This window comes from Sander vitreus, chromosome 11 (assembly GCF_031162955.1).
Source record: "Sander vitreus isolate 19-12246 chromosome 11, sanVit1, whole genome shotgun sequence".
NCBI lineage: Eukaryota > Metazoa > Chordata > Actinopteri > Perciformes > Percidae > Sander > Sander vitreus.
Window position 1 is genome coordinate 15605783 of NC_135865.1, and position 15385 is coordinate 15621167.

At 38.7% G+C, this 15385-nt stretch overlaps 1 protein-coding gene across 1 annotated transcript; it reads left to right on the forward strand.

Annotated features, from left to right (window-relative positions):
- Window positions 1-32: 32 nt before the first annotated feature.
- Window positions 33-1937, forward strand: sp5a (Sp5 transcription factor a). The gene is made up of 2 exons (XM_078261858.1): window positions 33-92; window positions 441-1937. The coding sequence occupies exons 1-2, from the start codon at window positions 42-44 to the stop codon at window positions 1515-1517; spliced, it is 1128 nt and encodes a 375-aa protein (XP_078117984.1). The 5' UTR covers window positions 33-41; the 3' UTR covers window positions 1518-1937.
- The last annotated feature ends 13448 nt before the right edge of the window (window positions 1938-15385 follow it).

Here is a 15385-nt window from a genome sequence, read left to right on the forward strand (position 1 = left end):
CTTTTATTTTTATTTGTTTTCATCGAAGAAGGACGTTTATCATGGCAGCAGTGGCTGTACTGCGGAATGAAACACTCCAAGCTTTTCTTCAGGTTTGTGCGCAAGTTTCTGTTTACTTTGACGACTTTAATAAGTTGTCAATTTACTCATCCGAGTTGATTTACGTTTGGGTAACGAGTCTTTTATAGTTTACAAAGAAAAGCCGTGCTACTTTGAGTCCAGTGTCATATAATTGTATTACTAACGCTAATTGTTTGCGTCTTAATGACTTCTGCTGCAACATAACGCCAACTTTTATGTCACATCATCACGATTCAGGCGATAGGATCGATTTAGTGCACATTACATTTAAAATATATATATTTTTAAATAACGTAGCACGTTATAGAGTGTGGTAAATAATGATTGTAATATAGAAAATGTGTGTCTCGGTTATCCAGGATCGCACTCCAAACTCTTCTCCAGAGAACTGTAAGCACTCTCCGCTGGCTCTCCTGGCTGCCACTTGTAACCGGATCGGGCATCACCACGGATCAAACCACACAGATTTCCTCCAGGTCCCTTACGACCCAACTCTGGGCTCCCCTTCGCGTTTATTTCACCCGTGGACTAACGAGGGAACCCCTCAGAGCAGCCTGGCCAGCAACTCTACTTTCGGACTATCCTCCAAACCCCAGCTGTCTGCGCACATCCAGAGCTCCTTCAGCTCGCACCACGAACTGCCCCTCACTCCTCCGGCGGACCCCTCGTACCCCTATGACTTCTCCCCTGTGAAGATGTTACCTTGCTCCATGCAGTCTCTGCAGTCTTCCTGCCCTCCCACCTACGTTCCCGCCGTCAGTTACGCAGCCCCGACTCCCATTCCGCCTGCAATGCCAAGTTTTGTCACGGGACCCTCCGGCCTTGTGCATCAGCAGCAGAGACAGTTATCCCCAAACCATGGAGAGGATATTCCGTGGTGGAGCCTCCAGCAGGGGAACCATGTCAGTCACTCAGCCTCCCTTGGTCCCCATCGCTTCCAGCTGCAGAGGGGCTTGGTTCTGGGACATACGGACTTTGCGCAATATCAGACGCAAATCGCGGCTCTGCTGCACACAAAGTCCCCTCTCGCAACTGCGCGGCGGTGCAGAAGGTGCAGGTGTCCGAATTGCCAGTCCTCCACGTCCAGCGACGAGCCTGGGAAGAAGAAACAACACATTTGTCACATACCGGGATGCGGGAAAGTTTACGGGAAAACTTCTCACCTCAAGGCGCACCTGAGGTGGCACTCTGGAGAGCGGCCGTTTGTGTGCAACTGGCTGTTCTGTGGCAAGAGTTTCACCAGGTCGGATGAGCTGCAGAGACACCTGAGGACTCACACGGGGGAAAAGCGCTTTGTTTGCCCGGACTGCTGCAAGAGGTTCATGAGGAGTGACCACTTGGCAAAACATGTCAAAACTCACCAGAACAAAAAAAGCAAGTGCCACGAGAAGACACTTGACCATGTCAAAAGGGAGGACACGAGGAATATGTTGTAACACACCTTGTAGTCATTTAAAACAGTAGAAATCACTAGTGCAATACAGTCAGTCTTACATTAGCTAAGTACACAGTGAGCTGCATTTTTTATTGGGTATTTTGTTTATTTTGTTGGTTGATTTCTTACATCCGACAATAGTCTTCAAACATTGCTGGTCTGTGTAGCACATATTTGTATATAAAGTTTCATAAGTTAATTTGGGACCATGGAGAGGTTATAGCTCATGAGTTTGAATTCACTGTCTATATCATACCAAGGAAGACAAGTTTTCAACTTGTGTTTGATCATTGTCTTCGGTGGAAGATTTTACTCCCCTGTAAATTATATTTAATAGCTTTTGTTGAATGAAAGTGTCCGTTTTTTGCTCCATATGGGGTGTTTTTAAGCATGCTCTTGAAAAGATCTGCTATTGTTGATATGACCCAAATACTGTGTGAGAATAAAGATTATAACATTTTACTCAACTCTAAACGTGAAAAATTCATTTGATTAGTTATAGGTGATGAGACGAGTAAGTTTTATATTTAAAGAAATATATTCAGTATGACCTGGATTAGTGTGAAGTGGAAACCCCAGTTATTAATTTCCAATTACTTTATTTAGTAATATCTAAAATGTAAGTGATATGAGGACTTGCAGAAAACTGTGTGCTAATATTTAGTTTCCAGCTGTTGGTTGTGGTCAAAAAGGAGTATTTCAGCCAAAATAAAACAAACAATGTTTAATATTACTTTGACTACTGAAAATGAAAAAAAGATGTTGCATTTTTTTAATCCAATCTTTTGCCCCTACTGCTGCTGTTGTTGTTTAACCTTTAACATAAGCAAAGCAATGTTTAAGTATTAACAGAAGATTAGTTGGTCTGGACTGTATTTGAAAATATTTACAGAAATCATTAGAAATGTACATATGCTGTCTAAAAATCTACAGTACAATGTTTAACAGTAAAATGTAGTTGTCCACCAACTAAGACTACAACTGACATTAAGCATGTAAGAGATCCCTCTATCATAAGTAGACCTGAGCGCTTCAAAAGGTGTATACAGGTGTTAATATTCAACATAATTTAATTAAACTCCAAACCCTACCTTTTCATTAAAGCGGTATTAATGTCAGTAAATTATGAGGTTAAAGGTTTTACTAAAATGTTGCTTCTTTTCAGAGACATACCTCAAAATAAATACAATTTTACATTATGTTCTTTGGAGAATACCACACATTTTCTTCAGTTGATGTTCATTTTTCTACCATTAGACTCAACTGTGGAAATGCTAATTTGTTAATGCACTCTAATTAGATGTGGTGTATTTGTTTTTTTTCTGCCACAGTTTTTGCGTTTTACATTTACATCTGAGGACTTTGAAGTGACACCGTAGACTGAGATGAGACTCATTAACTGGAATATCACTGGATTAATGTTACACACTTGTACATACAGTATGTGCAGCAAGTTTAATGTCTCACCTGTCTGACTAAGTCAATCAGAGCCTTAATGGGCGGTTGTCAACAGTCAAGTTTTTTGACCAAACCAATTGGCGAAGAACTCTTCATCTTTTTTTGTCCAACAGAGTGAAAATAATTGCATTTGTATGGCAGATTGCACACTTATTACACACAAACACCTACATTAAGTTTCATATAACATTAAGTAAACTAACTACTACTTGCAGATCAGTATTTTATGTTGATTTCTTCCACCCACATGTTCCCATGGCAACTGGGGATTAAAAGTGACCTTCTGGGGACGAAATACCTTGATTTTCTAACCTTGAAGCAACTACTTCCACATAACTAATCAAAACAGAGAAGTGATGAACTCTTCAGTGTCGAATAGATCTGAACGATGACAATGATCCAAACATCCAATTCAGTAACTTAATTATTAGAGAGCAGCCTTGCTGCCTGTCAGCAGTGACACTGTTGTTCTGTCTGTCTTATGAGGGATCAGTGAAAATGTCAGTATGAAGAGAACAACCGCTGCCATTCAATGGCATTTTGAACTGTCGGTTTTCTGCCTCAACAGCGCCCCCTTTTGTAAGTTGCCTCAGTGGTTCATCAGAACAGACAAATATTTGGACCACTGTAGAGGTCCTTTTGTATTCAGAAAAATATCTTTTTCTATTTTTTGCATGTTGTCGTATTATATCCTGGAAGGTTCAACAGGTTTAAATCAATTTTTATTACTCAATTTTATTATTACGCTTAATTGCTCAATCTTTATTTAACAGTGCAAATATAGTTTGTTTTGGCTACCTTGTTGAGTCCACTGCAGTATCAGCCAGAAAGTTCTGCCTGTTGGAAATCCAGGTCAGTTTACTTCATTATCTTGATATGTTATATGCTTAAAAAGGTGCAACCAAGTGACTTTATAATTCAATTTAACGTCCATATGTAAACATACTATAGTGGTTGCCTCCACACCAAAATTCAGAATATAGGATTTTAACTTGCTCACTCCCAAACTGACTTCAACCTGAATTTAAAGGCCTATAACCAATGATGGATGCTGCAACTTAGCCTCAGCTAAACACCCCATAGACCTTATCTGTTGCACCACTTCTCTTTACAATATACAATGTTGTCCCTGTTAAAAAAAACTAACATACATTATAAATTCAAGGACCAACACTAAACAATAAAAATACAAGTTATGTTAACTAGTGTTGTTAAAAGGTTTGTTTACATCAGTATTATTTGTGAATAGCAACAAATCAGTTCTATATTTCATTAATGATCATTAAATAAAAAACACAAAATACAGGTTTTCATCTATAACTCAGTTATATAATGAATGTACCTATAATTTATATGGTAAAAGATTACTAATTGGACAAAACTTTGTCTGCTGCAGTTGGTTATATTTAGCAACTATAGTACTTGTACACAAATACAATGCGGAATGACATGACACATTTGGTCCATGTATTTTATATATTATATGCACTTGGTAGTAATGGACTAGTGAGAGTTTCCAGTTTCACCACATTCCAAGAATGGACAATCTGCACGGATATTAACATGCATTCATCACAACAAGATGAGCTATGAAGGGAATACCTAGTTTGATGAGATGTGACCCTTTGAAAAAAGTCTTTATCCACAAATGTTATGATCCTATTATGAAATTATGCCTGTGGATGGATATATTAAATGCACCAGACTAGCAAAATTGAGTCACTATTCCTTAACGCAGCAGGAGGCCATAATGCTTAATTAATAACTCAAAGGATATAATATAACGTGGCTTAAGTTTATTTTCTAAAATGGAGATTTAAGAACATTTAAATATTCATATTACAATTGCCTGTCCATGTATGATTTAATTTCTACTTTCAGATAAAAATATGAATGACGATTATTTTTCTATCATAAGCATTATTGTAGATTAAATGCTCATTCCTAATTATCTTTTTTTGTATGTAATTCCCATCAGGGTTTCACTCTTTTCAACCCCCCTTATATGAATAAACAATAACACAGTTAATCAATTGTTTAAGACACTATAATGTAGTTGTACAGTAAGCATATATGTTTAAGTGTTTATTAATGTTAAATAATGTAAATAACTATAACTTTTGTGAAGCATCTATAACTGATGTACACACACTAAAAGTCAATATAGCACCAATGCAATACCCAGCACCATACAGACAAAGGGCTGTTCTGACCCAGTATTAGCGTTTCTTTTTGTATTTCAGTTGGGTGATTTACCCAAACTAAAAGGGATGCTTATGAACCGTTATGATCTACTCTAGCTCTTTTTAAACTTCTGTCACTATTTGTGACCAATTGTTATTAATACATGTATCCTTTGCAGTTTTGAATGTCACATGTATATCATTTTGTTCAACTAACGATACATTTATGATGGTTTTAGGGTAAAACTTGAGCTTTTGTGTCCAACACTGAGTCAAAAAATAACCATTTTGATACTGTAAAGTAAATACAGTATTGGATCCATTCTGTATTGACCCAATGATGTGTAGTATGTAAACAGATAATGATTGACTATGATATAATTACATAAGCTGTCTGAATTTTTTTATATGGATACAAAGTAATTATGTATTAATATTTATCATTTTAATTATGTTTACTTCCTATATCTATTAATTATTTATAAATACTTTCTTTCCACTTCACAAACACCTTCCACTGATGAAGGCCATGGGATGCAACTGAAAGCTCCAAACGCAATCTAATAAGTGGACCTTGAGATAAGACTCTTAGTCAAATTGTTTTGAACTTTGTGTTGAATGCTGAAAGAAGAGTTCAGAATTATTTCAGTTCTGGTTTAGAAAATGTTAACTGACTGAATTAGACCCTCAAACGTAAAATATATAAATTAAATAATTCATTGCCGTCCCGTGAGCTTTGGGGGATCAAGTTCAGTCAGCAGAAGGACAAACTCTTTCATCAGACGTGATCCTTCTTCACTGTGGCGTTGGCTCCGCAGAGCCTGTTCAAAATAAAATGACTGACAAGCAGTGGCATGAATCAAATCCCTGTCAACAGCTCTGCTGCACTCTATGGAGGATAGTTATGTACTGCCTGACATTTTACAGCTGGTGTTACATTTAGTGTGGCAGGTGAAAAAGGTTTGTCTCGGCATTTAGATAATTATTAAACATGTGAGCTTAAGCTGGACTGTCTGAGAAGCATCTTTGTATTCAAGTCAATGCCGCTGTGCAACTCAGTTTAAAGCCACTGGAAACTACAAAAGTATTTATTTCTAAGTATTTGTCTAAATTTGTATCATTAAATGTACCATCAAAGTTGAAGTTCAGAAAAGAACTTAAGAACTAAAAAACAAACCTTTGGTACGTTTAATAAAAGGTTAAGAGTGCAAAAGCTCTGATTGGGGCACAGAAATAAGATAAAATAATCACATTTTTCCAAACCGAGCACCGGTGTCCACCACGAAAAACAAAAACTGCCAGAAAAATGTTGTTCATGTAGGATCTTGTAGCTTACAGTAAGCTGAGAAAATAGGTTTTTCGGATCTTTTAAGTAAAATATGACACTGTCGGTGAAATATTCACGCTTGTCTGCTAAAGAGACAAAAGGGTGACAATGTGTAAAAAAAAAAAGAAAAAAAAAACGAAAACAGGCAGTGATAAAATGGCAACTATATGTTTGGAAGTGTGTGTGATGCGACATAAAAGGTGAGTCAACCAATCAACCAATTGTCCTCAAAAGGGCAGTTTTATGCATTAGTGAAACAGGAGTAAAAAACTGGCAGTAGTTTGCTTTAAAGCTGCCCATGTCTGTTCTGCTGATGTCTGTTTGTGTTTTACTTCTATAGCCTTCTGTAACTATGTTTAACATCATGAATATAGTTTTAAACAGGTTACTTTGAACAGTGCAGATATTTAAACCTGCTTGCTTGGTAGAAAGATTTTCTCTTGCTGACCCAAAAAAGGGACATACGGGGAAACTGGCTCTCAACCAGGCTGGACAAGAGATGTTCAGTACATGTACGAACGCATTTTTAACACGTAATCTTTTAAATGAACTGACTACCGAATTACCTCTGTGACTGCCTCTTTCATTCCCACTCGGCGCCCCGGACACCCGTTCTTGCACTATGTAACTTTGGTGAGCGGCTACGATCTACCGGGAGAAGCAACACACCACCAGCTAGCTATAAGAAGAAGCTAGCTCGGTATTCTCAGCACGGCCATAGTCTATCATTTTTCCAATCTACTGGATGAAATCACGCCCACTTCTATATGACGAAAGTATACTTTAGCTAGCTAGCGCACCCCTTACGTCTAAAACTTCCCGCCGCTAGGGGACTATTTCGCCGGGAAGAGGGCGGGCATCAGCTCTGGAGACGGACCTTCGGTTAGTGGCTGTATTTACAACAGTAGTGTACCAGTCTGAAACTGTATGGGGTGCCAAATCGTAAAAATACCAACTCTTGCATAGTCTCGCTTTGCCAGACCATCTACACGCTGCAGAGCGGAGGAGGGTCTGTCTACTCCACACAGCATTCCGGGATGGGAGAAAAAAAACGTGCTCTGGTTTATTGGCATTTCTTTAAACCAATCACAATCATCATGGGCGGTGCTAAGCTCTGCATGGAGCCGCTGCAAAAATAGTCGTGTGAGAGAAAACACAAATTTGACAGATCTAGCTAGCTGACTCAATTAACCATGCAGAGATCTAATGAGCAGTTAACCATAATCCTCAAAAATCCACCGGAGGTTAAAATTCCAACAAAAAAGAAAGCGGAAGGAAACGGAAATCAGCAAAAATATATGCATCTGGTGGAATTTTCTGCGGCACCGGAGCAATCCCGGAAATCGAATGTCAAGGATATAGACTAACTCTTGCATAATGTTGCTTTAAAAGATAGCATTTTCACATCTTAAAACGGATTTACTTTTTAACAGTAATTTGTAACAGTTTTGGAAGGACTAAACAAATTGTCGTCCTGTCAATAAAGGCGTCAGATCAGAAAACGCTACTATGTGTCATGGACAAAACGCATTTTGTCATTTAATTTGGAGGATTTATTGCCATTTGAAATGTGTACTTAACTAAAGACAGCGAACACATCACCGTTATGAACAGTCATGTGTTCATTGTTATACATACTTAAGTATTTGAACAATGATGCAATTATTTGACTTAGATAAAATTGAACAAACTACAAAGTCAGTAACTACAAATCTTTAAACTAAATAATTTGAATTAGCAAAGTAATTTGTGATTTTCACCTCTACCCTCCACTAACCTGCATTGGAATAAATGGGTAGCTGCTTTCACAGATACTCTTTGAAGTGGACTATATGCAAGAGATTTAAGCTCAGCTCTTGTGTGTTCACACAGGAGCGTTAAGAGTCTCTAGCTGTGAGACGGTGATAGAAGATTTTAATGTCTCACAGGAGACTAGTTTAAACTGCACCTAGTGGTTAGGTCAACACAACAGACTCATTCCGTCAAAGACAATAAACCTTGTTTTAGAGCAAGATGACCTTATATTGCATCCCATGCCATCTGCAAAGCACAACAGCAGGAGAATGAAAAAGTAAAAATCCTAGTTGTTCTTTAGTTCATTAAATGTACATGTTACTTTAGAGATGTCATTGCTCTATAATTTCATGGAGACTTGAAGATTTATTTTCCATTGTTAAACAATTCCTGATTGTAATTAGCCATTTTGAGTAATTTACATTTTTATGAGAACATTAAAGGATGGTACTTTTGCATATTTTAATTGGCTTTTAAAGAAAAGGGGGTATTGGTATTAAGCCATGAAAAATGAGTAAATTAGATTCTAAGTTTGACTTGTTATATCTAGACATTGTTGTAATAAAGAGGAAATGTCATGCCAGTTCTGATTAAAAATAGCAACTCTTGGATGGAGGTTTGAGTTTAAGAGGTCAGAAGAGTCATTTATACATCAGTGCACAGCGATTAAAGTGTAATTAAAACATGTTATGTTTCTTCTTAACTGATTTCCATCTCTATTGAATACAGAAATATGTTTAGATAAGCATTTACAGTACATAGATTCACAGTGTTCGTGCAATAATACAAGGAGGCAGTGCTTGAACCAGCTACTCCCTGCAGACATTTTTATCCCAAGCTTTCAAGATCCAACTTGTTTACAGTCTGTCCTTGACCCTCTTTGAGATTAAACTTTAGTCAAAACTTCTTAAATCGTGTTATAATAGCCTCCTATATATCTATGGCCTTCTTTCAAGCTGCCTGGCTCTGTTCAAAGGTAATAAAACCCCACCTACCAGCACCTGTAAAGCTCACTTATAAGCATGTTATTTCAATATTTTGAATCTAAGAAAATCTCTCTTTAGCTGTCAAATGAATATAGTGGAGTAAAAAGCACAATATGTGCCTCTGAATTGTAATGCAGTAGAAGTATAAAGTTGCAGGAAATGGAAATATGGTAAGTACAAAACAGCAAAATTATACCAAGTAATATAAGTACAGTACTTTGCTAATTGTACTTAGCTATTTTCAACCACTGTCATTATCTTCACATTACTTTTTAGTGCCACCTCAATCAAAGCAAAGCCTCATTCTACAAGACCAACAAGTTCTTATAGGGGGATTTACAACAACAAGATTGTCCTGTTCCAGTTTGTTATTGTTCAGGTTACAGATTTTCTGCACTTCCTAGTGGCAAAATGTTATATCCTCACCATTGTCATGTGACATGTACAGGAAGTAGGTGTTCAGAATCACTGTTTTTTAGCCTCATCTGGATGTCAATCCATCCATTTGTTCCTGCTCGCATCCTCAGTCTTGTGGTCGCATCATCTGTATGTATTGGTTTATTTTCATTACACATATTTTTCTCAAGCGTTATTAGTAAAATGTTGCATTTAGTGAGTTTTGTATTGAAATTAGCTCATCTGTTTGATGTTTTCTTACCTCTTATGTTAAAGCTGGGTTAGGCCGTTTTGTTATCATTGGACAAAAAAAAAAAAAATCCATAATAAACTTTCAGCATATTGTAATTCAAGTGGTCTGAGAGAAAACTAGACTTCTGCAGCTCCTCTAGGCTCCATTTTCAGTCTTCAGACTGACAATCTAGCCATGAAGGAAGACTGGCCAATCTCAGGTCATTTCAGAGAGAGGGTGTTCCTATTGGCTGTTCTATAAATGCAGATGCACATTCACATCCCTTTCAGATGGTGAAAGGGAGAGTTAAGGCAAAAGACTCTGCTATTCCAGCATTGGCAACAACTGCCTAGACTGCAAAGCAACTCCCCAGAAATAGAAGATGGACAAATACAAAAGAGTCTAAAAGAGAATATGACCGTAAACGCAATAAAACAAGCGTCAATATCAGCAAAGCGTTTCAGAGATGGAGAGAAAATGTTGCTCATAGTTTAAGGACAATTCTGGCGCAAAACGTACCTAGGGGTTAATAACTGATGTGTACCCACTTCGTCGTTCTCTGGGACATGTTTTCATGCTAATCGAATGGGTTTGTAGCTTGAAACAAGCTAGCGCAGACCACTGATTAGCTTACAATGCTAGTATTGAGGGCACAGAGAAAGTAAAAACAAATCACTATTTATAACACTAAAAAGGCTCAAAATATCACCACACGTCAATGGTAGCATAATGAGGGTTCCTAAACGTTAACCGAAGCACTGCGAACTTTGTAAGTGTACAATTTAAGTGATATTGAGCCTTTTTAGTGGTATAAATAGTGATTTGTTTTTACTTTCCCTGTGCCGCGAATACTAGCGTTGTAAGCTAATCAGCGGTCTGCGCTAGCTTGTTTCAAGCTACAAACACATTCGATTAGCATGAAATCATGTCACAGAACGACAGAGTGGGTACACATCTGTTATCCCCTAGGTTCGTTTTGCGCCGGAATTGTCCTTTAAGCCTTCTGCTAATGGTAGCCATGAATGACTAGTACTCTGCAGGTTACTGTATGAAGCGTGTGCATATGCCCATGCTCATCTGGTCTGAGGGGCTTAGGACAGAGAGGGGAAGCTGCCACAGGATAGCCGTTTTTTCAAATTCTGGAGATGGGTTTGCCTTTTCCAGAAAACTGTCTACTACAGCTTTAATGTGAACTCATTGGGACACACTGTTTTCAGTTTCAACCTTTCCTATCTAAGAAAATGTGTTGCTAAAAGGCCATCTGTACCAATAGCACACTGTAAAAATACTCTTAAGTAAAAGTCTTGCTTTTAAAATCCTACTGAAGTCAAAGTATTATGAGCTAAATGTTCAGGTATAAAAGTAAAAGGACTAGTTTGGCAGAAAAAAGAATCTACCCCTGTGACTGATATGATAAATATGACATCAGAGTGCTGGGCGGTATGACCAAAAATTTGTATCAGAATTATTTAAGATTCTGGCGGTTTCACAGTATTTTCTCCCTTTTGCTTGACTGGGCCTTTATATAGGTTTATAATGGCTTATTCTACTGTCAGGAGTACATAGAATATCACAAAAACATTTTGTCATGTTTACTAGCAAGCTTTGATTACTAAAGGGTTTGCTTGGCTCCACAACATTATACAATAATGTTATATGAAGGGGAATGCATGAAACGGTTACAGAATCTAAACTATTTTTATTGTGCAAACTGCAAAGTAGTAAAATAAACTTAAAGCAAATACAAAACTTTAACATTGTTTCCCTTTCAAAACAAAATAGTTGTATAAACACTACCATGGCCACAGGTAAGGTAGGTTGTAGAAAAGTGGACGACTGAACGTAGCTCCGCTGTCAGGCTCCTTCGGTGTTTGAATAATGTTAGCAGGTTGGCGGACGTATTTCAGCTAGGCAAGACATCTGTTTTAATCATTGCTCTGAACCCGTCTTTCTCAACGGTCTGTAGCGGGACCGTAGGTGGATTGTTATTGCATTCATAATCTTGCTCTGCTGCATGCTTGAAGTGACAGGTCTAACGTTAGTGCAACAACAGTGGCTAAATTATGTCAGATTTTTTAGAAAACAAAACTTCGGAACAACAGACGGCTCCTCTCGAGCATACGTTGTTCTGGTGTATCTCCGGTCTTTCTACATCCTCTTTGTTCTTGAATGTGCAGTAGCGACCGGAGCCTCTCCCAGCTTAAAAGGTGCATTATGCGTTCCTGCATGATGTTACTTCTGTTGACGTTCTAAGTAAATTTCAAACAAAACAGAGCAAGCTCGCCCCTCCCCCTCATGTTTCCATAACTTTCATGACTGACTGTCACTAACCCCCACCCATCTTGTCAGTGATTGGCTGGAACGTGTTTGTTTTATTTTGGTGCCTATCCTGTCCCCCTAGTGTTTGACATTTACGCCCCCTGGGTTGTCTCCTGAGACACTGTGTTCAGGGGGCAGGCAGCTAGCGGATCAAGAAAATTAAAAACGTGCGAAACCATGCAGGAACGCATAGTGCACCTTTAACAGACTGTTATGCTACCTGGCTAGCTAGCAGCTATAAATGTTACCCAGCATGCCATCCCGTGGTGTAAGTTTGTAAATGTAAAATTAGTGTTAGAAATTGTTTTAAGTCACAAATTGTTGTGTGCTATGGTGTTTTATCCTGTTAAACAGAGTTAGTAGTGAGTTATTAATTGTTGTGTTATAAAGTTACTACCATGAGTGAGAAGGGTACGCAGTTAACTGGGGTCCCTTTCTCAATTCACTCGCAGATTATTTTGGCTGTAGTGCTCTCTGCAGCAATGCACCGGTATTATGGTATATGAATAATTAATATACGGGAAATACTGGTGTACGGTATAAACCGGTATACCACCCAGCACTAACATCAGGGTGTAAACAACTTTATTGTTGGTCTACATGTAGCTAGTTTTAAGTACTTGATATACAGTTGGGTAGTTTATTCCATTGGTTCCCAACCTACCTATGTTAAGATAAATCTGAGAGATCATCTACTAGACACCATGTCACAGCTTGACGAGGGATAGACAAAGCTTGGACCCAAATGCAGATAAGGAGTTTATTGAACAAAAACTTACAAATTAGAGAGTCCAGGGGTTGGTAGGCAGGCAAACACAAAATAATCCCAAAAGACTTGAAGACCAGGAAGCCAAAAAAAACCCACAAGAGACCAGGCGACACGCGACTACGACACGACACGACACGACACGATCACGACACGCACACGACCCACGACCCGACACGACACGCGACCCACGACCGCGACCGCGACTACGACACGACACGACACTGACCACGACCACGACCCTGCGACCCACTGACACGACCGCGACACGACAATGATCCCACACCAGACAAAGACAACACAGAGACTAAATAAACCAGGTAACAAGGACTAACAAGGGACAGGTGACGCTAGGCTGGGCAAACAGGTGAAACACATTAGGGCAATCACAAGGGAGGGAAAACTAAAGACAGGAAGTAAATTAGATAAGACAAGGGAGACAAGACCGACTTCAAAATAAAACAGGAAACAGAACATAACAGAAACTCACAATCATGACACACTACTTTTTGTTTGTTGGAAACCACTGATTTAATATTTAACAATGGGCTGTACTTTATAAGATGATCATATTTGTTTTATGCAGAATTTAACAACAACTAGTAACTAAAGCTGTCAAATAAATGTGGTGGAGTAAAAAGTACAATATTTATTTCTGAATTGTAGTAGAGTTAAAGTGTAAAGTTGCATGGACTCATGGCCCCAGCTCTTCTAAAATTCTAATTACAGCCCTAAAACTGTCCCAGATGAGGCTGCTGATGTTATCACAGCTTCACCTGCTTTAAAAAGATCAAACATGGCTTTTCACACAGTGCAGCGTTAGCCCATTTTATCCTCGACCCTTAGTGCTGAGCTCTGGGTTAAGAGTTGAACGTCACCATCTCAGTGTGTTATCTCAGCAGGGGTCTGTTTGCTTGACGCTGAGTTTTAGATTTTTTTTGTCTATAGACAGATTTTTGGATATAACTTTTATCAGACTTACAGTGTTTTAGTGATTCATTTATTAGGAGTATTTATGCAAAGCAGACCCATAAAGCCAGATGAGTGTTTCTTGAGTTGAAGACATGGCTGAAAAGATGATAAGTTTACAAAATGAGGGAGAGACCAGTGACACCAGTGATACACCGTGTGACAGTGGAGGGAAACTCACTGACAGCTGCAGGCTCAGAGAGAAATAAGAACAGGACCAGGCATTGTTTTTCCTGTCAAGGAGATTTCTTATTTCTTTTCAAAGGCTTATTTTCCAGTCACAATTCAGACAGCTAGACTTGTTTAAGTCAGATTGTGCTCAAAGATTGCAGTAAAAAAATAATCACATACACAAATACTGGAATAGTCTGTCTCCCTGGGACCCCTCCTCCTCCCTGTTTGTTTTCACTCTTTACATTTGCATTATGCCCCATCTTGTGGACAGTTTCATACAGCTACTGGTAAAAAAAACAACCCCACCCCTTTTCCCTTTAGTTTTTACATCTTTTGTTGTATTTGTACACCACTCCCTTGCAGCTGATAAAAAACAACAACAGAAAACCTTCTTCTGTGTCATTGCAGGGTGCCGTTTAAAGACTTCATGACAGATGTTGGCAGAGGACAGGCACACAATAGATGTGTGACGAGGCGAAATGCATTTGTTGTGAAGAGTATTGATTGTACACCAAGCTGGACTATCAAGCCGATAAAGTGGGCAACTGCCCTGCTGATAACTGTTTCAAAGTATGTGAGTATTGCTTTAAGATAGATTTAAGAAATGTGAACCTATCCTAAAAGGCATGTCCTGCTGTTTTACTACTTTCATCTTGTAGATGGGCACTGCTCAAAATCTAGTCTTTATTATTTATTTTATCATTTAATATTGTGCATATTCCTGGAATAGATATATGTTTAGTCAAATTACCAAATCCTAACTGACACTGATAGCAATGATGGCAGCCCCTACAGGGAGGAACCAGGAACTCAAGGAGGGCCCAAAGCTGAATTTTACCTCTGAGCACCTTTAGAGAAGTCAGGTCTGGACAGCAGCCTTTAGAAGCACAAGCAGGCTAAGGAGCTGTCCAGTGCTGAAAACACGTAATACTGTCCTCAAATGTAATGTACAGTTTGATGTGCTTTATAGCAACAGCGTCACATGACCTGTAATCACATCCATGATACAAAAGATAACAAATGCCCAGAGACTGATGTGTGATTGCTTGTGATTGGCTTGTCTCCTGTGTGTCCCTCATGTCCCTGCGTTCAAGTATGATGGTGATGTGTTCCATATTAATGGGTCCGTTTATTATTAGCTTCATGAAGTATTTCTGGAGTGGCCCATTTGTGTCTACTCCTGCAGGAGTCATTCTTGGTTTCTCACTGCCACCTTGTGGATTTCGTGGATTTCGTCCTTTCAGTGTGTCATGATGTTGTCACAT